At 43.7% G+C, this 17,114-nt stretch overlaps 1 protein-coding gene across 2 annotated transcripts in view; it reads right to left on the reverse strand.

Annotated features, from left to right (window-relative positions):
* LOC140395248 (E3 SUMO-protein ligase PIAS4-like) overlaps positions 1 to 17,114 on the reverse strand; it is a 178,624-nt gene that overhangs the window by 51,775 nt on the left and 109,735 nt on the right. For both annotated transcript variants that reach the window (XM_072482806.1, XM_072482805.1), the window contains 2 exons: positions 10,053 to 10,094; positions 3,651 to 3,741 (listed from right to left, as the gene is read on the reverse strand). In XM_072482806.1, the coding sequence (XP_072338907.1) occupies positions 3,651 to 3,741; positions 10,053 to 10,094 (133 nt within the window). The remainder of the gene's footprint in view (positions 1 to 3,650; positions 3,742 to 10,052; positions 10,095 to 17,114) is intronic.

Genomic DNA, 17,114 nt, shown 5'->3' on the forward strand with positions numbered 1-17,114 from the left:
ACAGCTATTCTTGTGCTTCTTTGCCATTCGAGTGAGCCAAAACGTCTCCCAACTGAACATTAGCAAGACAACGCCATATTTTGGTTGAGATGTTAAAGTGAGGTTGTGACTGCCTTCATGTGGATATAAAAGATCACATGTTGCAATTTCAAAGAACAGGGATTTCTCCCAATGGGATGGCCACTAGTATCACTCAATCAACATAACAAATAAAATTACATGGGTTAGTATTGTAATGTTGTTCTGGGACTTTGTAGTACATAAACTGGCTGCTGTGTTTCCTGCATTACAAGGTGATAACAAAATATTTCATTGGTATATATAAAAAATACAGTTTTAAAACTATACATTTTCTTGGTTTAATAGTTGCAAAGCCTAGATTTTGAGCTCTGGTATGTCTTTATATTTTTCAGTCTTTTGGAAGCAAAACATTTGAATATTCTAATGGCAAGTTGCCGACCCTGTTACTTGAAGACCTAAATTGCACATGAAAGTATTACCTGCTTTTTTACTTGGGGAAGAAGAAACAGAAGGATAAACTGATAGATAAGTAATATGAAGTGGACTGAAACATGGTACCCACCGTTAGTCCGCATTGGTTCTGGATTTGACATGATTGTGCCTTCAGTTAATTAACACATTAATTAACATTAGCGAGTGATCGTTGAAGGCGGTGCAGAATCCAATTGCATTGATTTTCATATAATTAGGAACAGAGCCACTAAAGTTTTTAGTGGCCAATTTAAAAAATATTTTCGATACATGCATCATGGTCCTGCAAAAAAATTTACTGTGATCCTTAACTCTTCTACAAAAACATGACCATTGTCAATGAGAACATGACCATTGTCAATGAGGCAGTGGACGTTACTTCCTGCATGTTAAGGAGGCATGTGATAAAGCTGCTGTATTTTTATCTAATGCTGTTATTTTGTTTTAATTTGTGACAAATTGGCAACCTCACTCAGAGGTCATGGAATAGGCGGTGTGAAAAATGGCGACTCTGTCTCACTGCTACAATAGAGATTAGGTCAATGGAATTGTTGAGTGTAATGGAGGAAACTACAATTAGCTGTGCTAGACTGAGATGGGATTGTTTGTTATTAACACTGGTTGGTCTGATATGAAATAATTGCAAATTCTAACAAACATTTGTCACCTTGACCAGCACAAAAGTGTCAGGAAATTTACACTGAAAACTCAAGTAGTTGTACAAAGGAAATTCAGGAGCAGCCCTGTCCAGAAGCAGCGGTGTCTTTCTGAAAACAGGCTTGAGAGATTCAAACAGAGCTTTCACATCTATACAAAATTGTGAGATCGATTCACTCTCTATAGTAGTTGCACTTGAGCGGAAGTTAGACAAACATACAAAAGGAGAAAGGAATAGAGTGTGACAATGGAGTAGAAGGCTCGTGTGGAACATGACCAGCATGGATCAGATGGGCCGATCCCAGCTTGCGTACTGTGTTATTCTATGTAATGCGTTTTGAAATGTACCGAGATTGCAAAAGACAAAGCATAAATGCACATCAGTCTTTCTTGGAGATTCATGCAGTTTCCACCCCAATATTTATTCATCTTTGGGGCGGCACAGTGACGTAGTAGCTAGCACTGCTGCCTATGGCGCTGAGCACCCGGGTTCGATCCCGGCCCCGGGTCACTGTCCATGTGGAGTTTGCACATTCTCCCTGTTGTTGCTAACTTTGGTTGGCCCTTAATTCGTTGCCTGTTGGGTCTTTACTGAATTTGCTCTGTTTCTATAACCTTTGCTCTAGAGTCGCCAGGTATCTTTATGATACTGCCACGAGGTTCAAGTTCAAGTGCTGATCAATAACTCAATACACCAATTAGTAAGATTCAAATCAAAACACATTTATTATACACAGTAAATCACTAGTCATGCATAAACTCTACTTTCTAGACTCTTCTCTATCACTAAAAGGCCTATACTTAGCTTCGGAACTGGCCCACCAGGTCAGGGGAACAAATGGCCTTTCGTTCGATCGGAGTCTGCAGGATTCAAAAGCTGGTATGGACTGGTAGCTAAAAGCGCCTATCTCGTAGCGTGCGTTGACTGGAGACTTACTTGGTTGATGCGGCAGCTTAGGCAGTTCACTCTCAAGGGTTGGTTCGAGTTGCTGAGTGACCCTGCCAAGAAGGACGATTTGAACTTGGGGACTAAATTTTATAGTCCCCAGGGGCTTCGGGCCGGACCCCGTATCTGGTTCCAAGTGATTGGACTACGTTCCGATCACTTGGATCGATTTCTCCAATACTGGAGTTGTTCCCTGATCGCTGGGCGGTCCCTAGGTGTCCGTTGGCCTTCCTTTGTCTTGCCTCCTGCTGGCGCCGAGGAGTCTGGCTTGGCCTTATTCACCTTAAATGTTTCGATTGTTCTCGGGGATCGCTCATTTAGTATGCAGATGGCTGTGAGTTTCAGTGCGGTCTGGGCTTTTGCAAGTTCTGATACACAGGATTTTTGCACTTGCTAGTTTTTGCCTGTGTTGGCTGAATTTCCCTGTAGTCTTTGCGGATCTCCATTTTAAGTCGGGAAGTGGCCAACCCAGGTGGCTACACTGTGTCTGCATGGGTTTCACCCCCACAACCCAAAGATATGCAGGTTAGGTGGATTGGCCACGCTAAATTGCCCCTTAATTGGAAAAAAAAAATTGGATACTCTAAATTTAAAAGAAAAAAATAACAAATATTTATCTCCATTCTCCCAGCTGCTTGTTCAGGTAGAGCTCAACAGTACAATAGCTGGGTGCTGGACCACAAACTAATATTTCCATTTCACCCAACAGCATATCCCCACATCCAGTTCTTCCACTCACTCCTTGCCCACTAATATCAAAATCAAAATTGCGTGTTCACTCTATCCAACTACTGTTGCTTCCTCTAAGTGCTGTTTGCTGCTTGTGGCAGGCTTATTGCACTGGTCCAAGTCACATACAAGCCATGCTTGGAGAGTTTCCGAGCAAGCTCCCAAGCTAGGAGTAGAAATTTAAAGAGGCTACCCATAATCATTTCAAATAGGATCCTTCAAGCTGGATGATCATCTCCAGCTGGATGATCATCTCATCTGATTGGACTGAAATCAAACCCTGGTACCAGTAGTAAAAGAAATCTCAAATCCATCTGTTCCCTTTCATTCTGATCCTACAAGGTACAGAATCAGTCACAAATTACAAAATTCCTAGCACTAGGTAACATTCAGTAACACTTGCGGTGCTTTACAATTTGCAGCTTTCTCAATGAGCAAACTGCAGTCTGATCAAGGTGCATTCTTGGTGATCCTGATTCCAGAATGAGAGAGACAGTGAAAGAGATAGCGTGTGCAAAGTTGTTGACGAGACAAGGGTGAGCGGGGGATGGATGCGTGGGTGGAGAAAAAATGTGAATTATAAAAATGCTAGATGGCATGGTATCAGCATAAGAAACTTGTTATAACTAGACCATGGTTTTCCATTAGGGATCGTAGTTTATCCCCCCACTATTACTAGCAGGTTGTTTCCATCCTACTGTTTCTGCTAAACAGTTCAATATTGGTGACGAAAAAGTGATTTAATTCTGCATGTAAAAAATTCCACTTTTCAAGTTTAAAAATTTGCTTGCTTGTCCTTGTATGCGATTAGATAGTATCAGCTTACCGTAAAAGGACACACTCTTGAGTTTACTTTTACTGACAGGTAGGGAGGATACTGGTCTTCTTGAATAATTGTTGTATTTGAGTGGCAAATCCTTGAAAATAAAAAAAATACATTAATCCTATGTTGAAAAAAAATAATTCCCTACCAATACTTCCTCACAACACCTCTTCTTTAAAAGGCCAAACTCTAGATTAGCGCTTCTTAATACTGGTCTGTTCTCTTCAGATGCCAAGAGATGCTGTTCCAACACTAGTTTTTAAACTTTGCCAGAGTCTGACCAAGCCACAACTTTAACATGCAGATTCCAACAACAGCGTGGTTAAGAGTTAGGAGAATTTGCCTAATAGGAGACTGTTGATTGCACCCACCAGATTCCAAACTTTCATTTGAGAGGCCGAAGTTCTGCCACCAGTTACCAAGAAAACACAGGATATCTGCCTATGGTGTATTATAACAAACTATGAACACAGTCTGCCTACATATTTGAGGTACAGGGGAGGAAGAGAAAAGGGAGAGAGGAAAGAAAACTAATATTGAAAATGGAAGTCTGACCATTTCCAGATTTAGTGTTTTGTAAACGGAGGCTAATACTCAACACATCAACATATACATAATTATCCTTGCCTCCACTTATAATGAAAACACCAACCAGGATCCAATTCAATATTGGTTCCACTTATTGTGAATAGACCACCTTAACCCTAGATTATTCTTAGTCATCCCTGTGGTCAGACTGTTTTGGATCAGTTTGGTTGATCAAGACGGCTAACATGATTGCAACTCTCTGCTTGCAATTTAGAAGCCCAGAAAAAAATGTATTAAAATCTGCTTTGCACGGGTACTGCTTTCCCATCACGAGTCTGGGGCATTCTTAAAACAGCACAGGTTTCAGTTGCTCATGGTCCAGAAGGACTGTGGTTTCTCATTACATTCCTTGTGCCACACACCCTTTAATACTTTCCCCATCTCATTTTCTTGGTTAGACATCACGGTTTATAAAACAATGTATTGGTAGGTTTGAGTGATCGACATCACAGGAAAACTGCTATAATAATAACCTTTATTAGTGTCACAAGTAGGCTTACATTAACACTACAATGAAGGTACTGTGAAAATCCCCTAGTCGCCACATTACAGCACCTGTCCAGGTACACGGAAGTAGAATTCAGAATGTCCAATTCGTCTAACAAGCATGTCTTTTGGGACTTGAGAGGGGAAACCGGTGCACCCGAAGGAAACTCACAGACACTGCAGACTCTGCACAGTCAGTAGCCAAGCCAGGAATCAAACTCTGGTCCCTGGTGCTGTGAAGCAACAGTGCTAACCACTGTGCTACCGTGCCGCCCTAATATATTTTGAAACTATAACTAGCATTTACTTAGTTTTTTAACTTAAGAAAATACTCTAAGATGCTTCGCAGGAGCAGACAAAATGTATTAGGATGGGTGACTAATAGAAAGTGTTACGTTTTTAATACTTCGGAAAAGAAATTCATATGTGAGCATCACTGGCAAGTCCAGCATTTATTATTCTCGAGAAAGTGGTGATGGGCAGACTTTTTGAATTATTGCAGTCAATGTGGTGTAGGTACACGCACAATGCTGTGAGGGAGGGAGTTCCAGGATCTTGTCTCAGTGAAGGTGAAGTAATGGTGATATGATTGGTTCTAATTGAGGTTGGTGAGTGATTTGGAGGGGAAATTGGAGTTTCTGCTCATGTTCTCCGAAGTATAAATACTGATAGTTTATAAGGTGCTGTTAAAGAAACCCTGACAAGTTACTACAGTGTGCCTTGCAGCAGCCACAGTGCCTGTGGTGGAGGGAATGTATGTTTAAAGTAGTTGATCAAGGTGTCAATCAAGCCAGTCATTTTCCTGAAATGGCATCTCTATGCTGACATTTTGAAAGAGCTATCCATCTAGTTTGTCATGGCACACATTTATACTATAAAAACATTTCAACTGAACTGCCCTTGCAAAATCCTTTTATCTCCAAAACCTCCAAAAACACGTCAAGCGCCATTTAATATCATTTTCAATAGTTTAAGAAGCTTACAGTAAAAACCTCATCACCAATTACATGTCAAATACAATATTTGTGTCCTTTTCTTAATTTTACTGGTCCCTGTTTCTTATCTCCAGTCTTCTTCCCTTAATGGGAGCTTTGTTTTGTTTTTTTATTTCTCCCTCTCTTCTCTCTTTATTTATTCCCAACCTCTCTCGATTTTCCCAGGCTTTCGCGCCCTTTTTGTGCTTATGCTTTTTTACGCAGCCGCACAGGGCAGTTGTCTTCAGTGGTCCACATCTCCAATCCCCCCTCCCCACAAAAAAACCCGGCATCTCCTGCGCATGACCAATGTAACAAAATCCAAAACGCACATGTGCGGCTCGGGCACGCTTTGTATCATCAATTTAAAACAATCCGAACCGCGCATGCGCGGCCTATTCCCAGCCGCGCATGCGTAGGAGAATAGAGGTTCATCAGGACTTGGAGATACTAACCACTGAGCTGAAAACGAAGATAAGATTTGGTTTATTTCAATCATTTTGAATCTTATTTTGCAGTGCACTTGTGGAGCCTTCACGGCACACCTTTGATCTAGTCACATTCCTTGTCCTTTCCCCATTGTCCTGCAAATATTTTCCTTGTAAGAAATTGTTACTGAATCTGGTAGTTGCAGGACAGGAAATTGGAAAATTCCAGCCAGTTAATTCACTATCTCAAAATAATACTGGTACCTGGAACTGCTTGGTTTAGTGACCAGCTTTGAAACTTCCACAAAGGACAAGAGAAGGCCATTCAGCCTTGAGCCAGTTCTGCCATTAAATTGATGATGGCTGTTTAACTCTTTATCTGCCTTGTTTTTAATATGATGTGGAGATGCCGGCGTTGGACCGGGGTGAGCACAGTAAGAAATCTTACAACACACTACTTCCTCAGGTGAAAGGCACAGGTGTAGCAACTTGTCAGGGCTTCTTTAAATTCCACCTGAGAAAGAAGTGCTTCGAAAGCTAGTGATTTGAAACAAACCTGTTGGACTGTAACCTGGTGTTGTAAGACTTCTTACTTGTTTTTAATAGCCATTCATAAATAATAAAAAACTCATCAATCTCAGTTTTGAAATTTAAATTGACCTAAACTCAACTGCTTTGAGGGACACAGTTCCAGATACTACTATGTGTGTGTGAAGAAGTGCTTCCTAACATCAGCTCTGAACCAGCTAAATGGCCACGGCTCTGCAAAGCCTCCATTTAAAAAATTTCAACCAGATCCTGAATGTTATACCCACAAATGTACCACTTGTCACGGGCAGTGGAGTCAGAACCAAAATCTAAAACTTGTTCAATTGTACAAGGAACAAGCATTACCAGCTGACTATTTCAAGGTCATTTGTCCCACTTGTGGGTTTCCTAAAAAGACTCGTTACACTGTTCATTTTGACTCAGAACTGCCTACTGTAACTATTCTCAATTTTAGCCTCAGGCAGCAAAAATGAAGTCTTAGCTACACTGCTCCGCTGTGACTATCTGCCACCTCCCACCAAGTATTGCAACGAAAATACAGAGATCAGAATATCCACCAGCAGCAATATGATGTTCACTCCACATAAAACCAATGCTGAAAGAAGTTCTTCTTCCCTTCCTCAAATTTCTATTGCATATATGTTAAGCTTCGATAGTTACTCTATAATAAGAACTAGGAAGCAAGTTTTGACTTCTCCGCCTCCAAGTTTAATATGTTCAGCAATCCCAGGTTGGATTCTCTGGTCGCCAAGGCCGAAAACGCATTTTGCAATTGGTCGGAGAATCACCGTTCTCGACCAAAACGGGGGCGGTGGCGCTTTTGCGATGCTCCGCCCCCTCCAAAGTGGCATACCCGGAGAGTATGCTGCGCCACATATCATTGGCCTCACCCCCGATGCTCCACCCCCGATCGACCGAGTTCCTAACACCATCGGTCTCGTGTGGTCTTATCCGTCAGGAACTCGGCGTGGAGGCTGGGAACTCAGTCCCGCGCCGCTACAGTCGGGGGACAGCCAATCCACGGGCAGGGGGACTTTATTAGGGGCTGGGGGCACTGTGCAGGTGTGATCTGGGGAACGCGAGCCAGCCAAGGAAGGGTGGGGAGGCCTATTTCGCGGGCCGGGTCCACGAGCGGTCTCCGCTTGTAGCACGGCGCAGCCGCTGCAGGCTGCCGCCGTGCACATGCGCGGCCACGGACGCGGCAATTCTCCTGGCCGTATTGGCAGCTAGAGCCGGGTGCTCTACGCTGCTGGCATGCTAGCGCCCAGCAAAACGAGGAATCGGTGACCGTTATATGCCATTTTGTCTGGCTTAAAACGCCACCGTTCCCACGCCGACGTGGGGGACATAGCCTCAGAATCGGAGAATCCAGCCCACTTCTCCACAACAAACAGTACCATCGTATCCCCATTTTATATTGGTGGAGTCTATTAAATAGTAAGTGCTATCTATTAAATAATTAAGACCCCAGTACAAACTTGAGTACTGGGGAACATTAACTCTTTCCTGATAATCTACAGATTGGAGTGTCTTTTCAGGTTGCAGGGCTGAAGGACAATATTAAAAACCCTTTTTAAACAAATTCATACCAAACAAAAGCCTGACAATATTACCCATCACACCCCAGGACAAACTGAACTGGACTGAAAACAGAACCACTTGTGTAATATTCAGTCTTTCTTGCTGAATTGTGAATTTTTTTTTAAAATGCAATCAGGAAGAAACCGATACCACAGGCAACAGATAGACATTAGTATTTGGATTTAAGAAGAACAAACCTTGGACACTGCACAACTTAGATAAGATAGTGTTCCAGCAAGCAAAGTACAAACATATTTTTCTGGAATGTTGACTGCAAGGGGCTGCAAGCAATGGGAAATTATTGAAGAATGTGAAAGAAAGATGGATGGCTTTCTAGGTAGGTTCAAGCCCTATGACCTAAACAAGGGATGCAGGATATAATTGGGTATTGTGCTTGTAAGAGAAACTTAATTAGACAGATTGGCCTGTCAATATAGTAACCAGTGAAAGAGGGTATAAAGGGTAGGACACGCCAGTGGCCTTTACTACAGTCAAGATAGAAGACTGCGGCAGATTGGAGTGAGACCCTGGCCATCATCAAAAGAAGAATCTACAATCAACTTGAGGCAGTCACTTCAGATGATTGTGTAACTAATACTTGAGATATTGGTGAAGCATTCAGAGTAACAAAGCATTTCCCCTCATTTTCTTTATCTCTTATTTCTTATCCATAGTGGCATCGGACCAATAGGAATTGCTAGTTGAGACAGGTCACTCTTAGTTCATCATCTGCCATCCTGTCACACACTAATGGGGCTGTTGACTAATCATAGCAATAATTTTCTCTCAATTCATTGACAACAGACTCGAGAGATGAGAAAATCCCAGTGATGAAGCATTTTGGGAACAAGAACCCAAAGCCACCTGCTCTACCCATTATGCCTCAAATTTCTCATATACTAAATCACAAAATGTTATTTTCTGAATGAAATATCTCATTTGCATTTGAATGAATCATTCCTAACTGCTACCACCATCTTCCTTGGGATCCTGTTCCAAAGATGCTTCCAAAGATTAGCTTTGAATTTGCCCCCTTTCAAACTGCTTTGGTTCTCCTACTCTGGACAAGGCAAAATAACTTCTCATATTATACATTACCCAGTTCCTTTAGAATCCTAAAAACCACATCGCCTCTCAACCTTCTCTTTTCCTGTGAGAACATGTCCAATTGCTCCTCGTAATCCAACCCCTCGGTTCCCTTAATCATTCTGGCTTAGATTGTAATATTAAGTCATATTTATTCCTAAAGGTATTTCAGTAACTTCCAAATCACGGGCAGCACGGTGGCACAGTGGGTTAGAGCTGCTGCCTCATGGCGCCGAGGTCCCAGGTTCTGGGTCACTGTCCGTGTAGAGTTTGCACATACTCCCCGTGTTTGCCTGGGTTTCGCCCCCACTACCCAAAGATGTGCAGGCTAGGTGGATTGGCCACGCTAAATTGCCCCTTAATTGGAAAAAATGAAAAAACTTCCAAATCACTCAGACCTGATCAATTACACAGCTGTCCTTTTTTAATGTTTGAAATTTAATATTGTTTTTCTTAAATGAAAAGAGGAAGTTATTTAACATTCACCAAAAATTCAATGTTGATACAAAATTCACATGATCTATTAGATACTTTATATTTAAATATAACATTTAGTAAATTAAAAGTGTTCAGATATCTGTAGAGTACAAAAAATGCTGCTATTTTCTACACAACAGGAATTCAACTTGCTGTGGCTAAGATTGCATTTTAAATATTTAACATTTCATTATAACTCCAAGCAATGTGTTTCTGAAAATTATCATATTGCTTACCTTAACTGCACTTGAATTGATTGTACACCATTCTTTGAACATCTTGAAGAAAATAAATCTAGATTTAATGTTTTATAGCAATATAATGTGCAAGAAAAAAAAGAAAATATTATGCATATTTGAAAATGCAGTCCATCCCATCGAAATAAAAGGCACATGGTATGGTCGTGTGTAAGGTCATTGATTGTGACCCACCTTCTTCTCAATCATTGGTAATCAGTGGATGTGTTACTTTGTCTCTGGCATCGATTCACGGCTTTCCTATTTCGGGGTATTTACAAGCAGACATACAAGGACCGGATTATGACCATGAACAAGGTTGGCAAATAACTGCAAGTATCTGGAATTCACTGCCTGAAACGGTGGTAGAAGAGGGAACCTTCGCAACATTTTAGAATTATTTAGATGAGTACTTGAAATGCCATAGCATACAAAGGCCAAACAGCCTCTTTCCATGCTGTAAAAACTCTTTGCATTAACTCAGTACATTGCAGGTGCGCTAACCACTGTTCCCAAGTTTTCTTGATTGAGGAACCAATCCTTTAGGATTGGAAAATTGCATACCACTCTGCTTATTTGACTAGATTGTTTCCTGGAAACTGGATTAGTTCCTGGGATGAGGGAGTTATCCTGTGATGAGAGGCTGAGTAAACTGTGCTATACTTTCTGCGAATTAGAAAATTAAGAGTAGATTTTATTGAAACATACAAGACTTTGAAGGGGTTTGACAGAGCAGACACCAAGAACTTGTTCCCGGGGCAGCACGGTGGCACAGTGGGTTAGCCCTGCTGCCTCAGTGCCAAGGTCCCAGGTTCGATCCCGGCTCTGGGTCACTGTCTGTGTGGTGTTTGCACATTCTCCCCATGTTTGCATGGATTTCGCCCCCACTACCCAAAGATGTGCAGGCTAGGTGGATTGGCCATGCTAAATTACCCCTTGAATGGAAAAATTAATTGGGTACTCTAAATGTTTTTTTTTAAAAAGACGTTGTTTCCCTTGACTGGGAAACTTGGACATGGGGACACAACCTCACAATAACAGTCAATCATTTAGGACAGAGACGAGGAGACATTTCTTCACTCAGAACATTGTGAATTGCTGACCTCAAGAGGGTTGTGGATGCTCCATCATTGAACATATTCAAGGCTGGGATATATTTTTGATCTCTCATGGAATCAAGGGAAATGGGAAGCAGGCAGGAAAAGTGGAATTGACACAAAAGATCAGTCACATTAGTTGAATGGCAGAGCAGGCGTCAGGGGCCATATAGACTATTCTTGCTCCTCTTCCTCATGTTCTTATTTAAGGTGAAAGAGAGAAACCTTGGAATAGTAGACCAGGTAGCCACCAATTGTCTGGAAATTACTATAATTAAGGATAGAATGATTGGATACCTTATATTTTCAGCTGACCGGAGACAGCCAGCATCAGCTTGTGAAGGATTAATCAAGCCTGTTGAATCTCATTGAATATTTTGAACAGATGACTTATAGTGGATAAGGGTCGCTATTTCTATGGACTTCGGGAAAATATTTGATAAAGTCCCTCATAAAGTAGAAACTTGTGGAATTAAGGAAAATAATTGATATGATTAAAGGATTGGCCGAGCAGCAGGAAAAGTATAGGGATAAATTAAATGAAAATCGCTTATTGTCACAAGTAGGCTTCAAATGAAGTTACTGTGAAAAGGCCCTAGTCGCCACATTCCGGCGCCTGTTCGGGGAGGCTGGTACGGGAATTGAACCGTGCTGCTGGCCTGCCTTGGTCTGCTTTAAAAGCCAGCGATTTAGCCCTGTGCTAAACAGCCCCTAATACTCGATAGTTGGATAATACTCGAATTGGCAGGATGTGGCCAGTGGCTTTCTACAGGTATCTTTGGGGACCTCATCAATGTATTTATTAGTGACTTAGATGATGGGACAGAGAGTCACATATCCAAGTTTGTTGACACAAAGATAGGCAGTTTTGTGGATGAAAATCTATCAATAACTCTTTGTAATCTTATGTTAGGTGAATGGGCAAAACTGTGGCAAATGGATTTCAATATAGACAAGTGATGGTCATCCATTTTGGGCATAAATAGGATAAATCAGGGTACATTTGAAATGCTGGAAAACTAGCAGTAATAGAAAGAGGCCAAGGGGTCCATGTCATGGACAGGTACAACATTAATGAAATACTGGCCTATGTAACTAGAATACAAGGAATTGCCAGGACTTCAGTGGCGTTGACGGTGGAGTTGGCAAAAAGACGAGCGGCGTTCGGGTGAGTGAAGGCGGCACTGTACAAAAAGGGGGTGCGATCTGGTATGGTATACCCGGCGAAGCCGAGGGTGATGTATGATGCCAAAGACTTTTATTTTGAGACAGCGGAGGCGTTCGTGAGGGCAGAAGGCTTGGGACAGACGTGAGGAGCGGAGCTGGAAGGGAGACTGTGGACTGTGATTGGGGAGCTGGAAAATGTATAAATGCTGTAACTTTCTTTTTACTGACGTGTATTGTAACTTACTTCTCTTCACATTGTTACAGAGTTCAAGTTATTGGTTGGGTTGATTGGCATTCTTGTGTTGCGACGGTTATATCTTATTTCAGTGAATTGTATGGGTTGGATTGGTGTTTTTGGTTTTTCTTTCTCTGGGACTGGATGGGAGGGGACGGTACAGCTAGTGAACAGAGGTGAGGTGAGAGGGCTGCAGACATTGGAGCCTGGTTAGCAGGTTTTGATGGGCCTATGAGGCGAGCGGGGGGGGTGGGTGGGTTGATGTTAATAATGCATAGGGGCGGGTCAGGCTCATGGGGCAGGGCCCGGTGGTATGATGATGGTGGATAAGGAGGATGGGGGGGGGGCTGAGAGTTAGGACAGTCACGTGGAACGGGAGGGGGTTAGGAGGTCCGGTAAAGAGGTCAAGGGTACTCACGCATCTTGAAAGTTTGAAAGCCGATGTAGCAATGCTGCAGGAAACTCACTTGAGGGTGAAGGACCAGGTGAGACTTAAAAAGGGCTGGATTAGTCGGGTGTTTTTACTCTGGATTTGACGGAAGAGCTCGAGGGGTAGCGGTAATGGTCAGCAAAAGAGTACCCTTCCAAATGGAGAAGTTGGTGGCAGATCAGGGGGGTAGATGTGTGATTGTGACAGGAGCACTGGAGGGGAGGTTAGTGGCGCTGTTAAGTGTATACGGTCAAAATTGGGACGATGTGGGATTCACAAAGAAGGTGTTTGGGGCCATCTCCGATTTGGACACACACAAACTGATAGTTTGGGGGGTGGGGTGGGAGAGAAACGGGACGGGACTGGAACTTGGTGCAGGAGCAAAGGTTGGACAGGTCACAACCGCGCAAGCTGGTCCCATCAAGGGGGGGGGGGGGGGGGAGAGGCGTTGGCTGGGATAATGGTGGAAATGGGAGGGGTGCACCCTTGGAGATTTCTGCACCCGATAGAACGGGAGTACTCGTTTTTCTCAACAGTCCATAAGGTATACTCGCGGATTGACTTTTTCGTGGTGGGGAAGGCTTTGCTGGCTGGGGTTAAGGGGTCGGAATACTCGGCAATTGCAGTGTCAGATCATGCTCCGCATTGTGTGGATATCGTACTGGAGAAGGGGGTAGCGCAGAGGCCAGGGTGGAAATTAGATGTGGGACTTTTGGGGGACCAAGGGTTCTGTGACAAAATTGAAAAGGTAATTGAGGAATATGTAGGTTTCAACTGTACGGGTGAGGTGTCGAAGGCAGTTGTCTGGGGGGCTCTAAAGGCGGTGGTGAGGGGTGAGGTGATTTTGTTTCAGGCCAGGGTGGACAAAGAGGAGAGGTTGGAGCGGCAGAGGTTAATAGATGAGATGTTGGAGGTAGAGAGGAGTTATGCAGAAGATGTGGACCCAGCAAAGCTGGAAAAGAGGAAGAAACTACAGGCGGTCTTTGACCGACTATCTACCAGGAAGGCGGTGCGCCAACTGAGACGAGTAAGGGGTGCAGTTTACAAACATGGAGATTAGCAGGTCACCTCCGGAGGGAGGCAGCGGTAAGGGAAATTGTTCAGGTGAGGAATAGGGCAGGGAAGTTGGTGGTGGCTCCGGATCTGATTAACAAGGTTTTTGAGGAATTTTATGAGAGGTTGTACAGGTCAGAGCCACCCGGGGGAGACCGTGAGATGCAGGAATTTCTAGATGGGTTGGAGTACCCGAGGTTAGGGGAGGGGGACAGGGCTACATTAGAAGGAGCAATAATGGAGCAGGAGATAAAGGATGCGATTGGGAGGATGCAGTCGGGGAAGGTGGCAGGGCCGGATGGGTTTCCGGTGGAATATTATAAGAAATTCAAGGATAAGCTGGCACCCCTGATGGTGGGGATGTTTGAAGAGGCGATAGGGAAGGGGGTGTTGCCACAAACCTTGGGGCAGGCATCGATTTTACTGTTGCTAAAAAAAGATAAGGATCCAACGGAGTGTGGGTCGTATAGGCCCATATCGCTTCTGAATGTGGACGCAAAAGTATTGGTCAAGGTACTGGCAGGTAGGCTGTGCCTCCCGAAGGTGATAGTGAAGATCAGACAGGGTTTGTGAGAGGGAGGCAGCTCTTTTCAAACGTTAGAAGGGTATTGAACGTCGTTATGGCACCGGAAGAGGGGAAGGAAACAGAGGTGGTTGAGGCATTGGACGCTGAGAAGGCGCTTGACCGGGTATAATGGGGGTACTTGATGGCAGTTGTGGAGCGGTTTGGGATTGGACCAAGATTTGTGAACTGGGTAAAGCTACTATATAAGCAGCCGAGGGAGAGTGTCCGCACAAACAACATCAGCTCGAGATACTTTTCCTTCCACCGTGGGACTAGGCAGGGATGTCCTATATCCCCTGCTGTTTGCACTTGCGATTGAGCCATTGCCCATCGCATTAAGAAGTTCGGGGGTATGGAAAGGAATAGTGCGGGGTGGGGGTGGGGGGGGGGGGGGGGGTGTGATTAGAGCATAGGGTGTCCTTATATGCCGATGACTTGCTGTGATACGTGTCGGAACGAGTGTGTCGATAGGGGGAATATTGGAGCTGATTAGAGTGTTTGGGTCTTTCTCAGGGTACAAACTAAATCAAGACAAGAGTGAGTATTTTGTGGTGTCTCGACCGAGAATTTGGAGGCAGTTTCGCCAACACTTCGGGTTGGGGGCAGGGTCAAGGGAAATGCTGATTCGGGGAAACCACAGATTTGAGCCAGGGATGGAAATTTTCAAAAATGGGAGGAGAAGGGGATTAAGACACTAAAAGATTTGTATCTTAGGGGTAGGTTTGCAGGCTTGAAGGAGCTGGAAGCGAAGTATGGGCTGGAGCAGCGGGAAATGTTTAGATACATGCAGGTTCGAGATTTTGCCAGAAAGGAGATACAGAACTTCCCGGTGGAGCCGGCCTCCACATTGCTGGAGGAGGTGCTGACGACAGGGGCACTGGAGAAGGGGGTAGTGTCAGCGGTTTACAGAGCTATTTTGGAAGAGGAGAAGGCACCAACGGAAGGGGTCAAAGCAAAGTGGGAGAAAGAGTTGGGAGGGGATATGGAGGAGGGGTTCTGGTATGAGGTGCTCAGGAGTGAATGCCTCCATCTCGTGCACAAGGTTGGGGCTGATACAGCTGAAGGTGGTATACAGAGCACACCTCACGAGGGCGAGGATGAGCCGATTCTTTGAAGAAGTAGATGTGTGTGAACGTTGCGGGGGAAAGGGGGGGGGGGGGGGGGCTAATTACATTCATATGTTTTGGTCTTGTCCAAAGCTAGAGAATTACTGGAAGTAGGTTTTTAGGGTAATTTCTAAAGTGGTGCACGTGAAACTGGACCCGGGCCCCCGGGAGGCCATATTCAGGGTGTAAGACCAGCCAGGGTTGGAAACTGGTGCGGAGGCAGATGTTGTAGCCTTTGCCTCGCTGATCGCCCGAAGGCGGATCCTGATAGGTTAGAGAGCAACCTCTCCAACCTGTGCCCTGGTGCGGCGGGGGGACCTGTTGGAATTCTTGACTCTTGAGAAGGTTAAGTTTGAACTGAGGGGAAGGATGGAGGGGTGCTACAATTCATGGGCATTATTCATTATGCACTTTCAAGAACTGTATAACATCGAACATTAGTTGGGCCGTGTGGGTGGGAGAGTTGGGGGGAGGGGGCTGTGTGTGTGTGTTAATGGCGACTATGGGTGATCCCTAATTCCTTTTTGTCATTTGGTTGTGTGAACATGCGGGCTAATGTTTGGTGGGAGGATGGGATCGTTGTTATTGATATGGGGATTGACATATTTGTTACTGATTATTGTTTATTGTTGGTGGGTGTAAATTTGGGAGAAAATGTGAAAAAGGAAGAGAATAAAAAATATTTTTAAAAATAGAATACAAAGAATTGGATGTCATGCTGCAGTGAAAAGGCTCTGGCGAGACTATACACTTGAAGTACTGCAGTCAGTTCTTGCATCATACCTAGCAAGGTTATACTGACCTTGGAGGGAGTGCAGCATAGATTTAGTGGAATGATGCTGAAAATCTAAGGGTCACATTACAAGAAGAGATTACACAAATAGGGAATTTGGAAGATTATGTGGTGATTTGTTTGAAGTTACCAAGATATTAGGGGGAAGTGATAAGATAGATGTAGAGAAACCATTTATGCTGTTTAGAGAATCTAGGACGAAGATTCATAGCCTAGAAGTGAAGTTAGAAAATACTTTTTTTAATAAGGCATGGGGAGTCCATGTAAGCAAAAAGTAAACATTTATTTTACAACAATCATTTACACAAGTACCTGTATAACTGCACTCCTGTCTCCTTTTATACAATAACAGGTAAGCTACCCCGCCCCTAACAGGGGAACTCATACTCCTCAAGGAGCACGTGGAAAACATCATCCACACTATATGTCCCGTGCAGGTTATTACGAGTTGTACATGCAAAGGATGGTAGAAGTCTGGAACTTTTCCTCCATTGGCAATTGGTGCTGAGTCAATTAAATCTGAGATTGATAGATTTCTGTTAATCAAAGGTATAGAGGGATCTGGCGCAAAGATGGGTAAATTAAGTTAGGTCATAGGTTCAGTCATGATTTCACT

Source organism: Scyliorhinus torazame, chromosome 18, assembly GCF_047496885.1.
Source record: "Scyliorhinus torazame isolate Kashiwa2021f chromosome 18, sScyTor2.1, whole genome shotgun sequence".
Taxonomy (NCBI): Eukaryota; Metazoa; Chordata; class Chondrichthyes; order Carcharhiniformes; family Scyliorhinidae; genus Scyliorhinus; species Scyliorhinus torazame.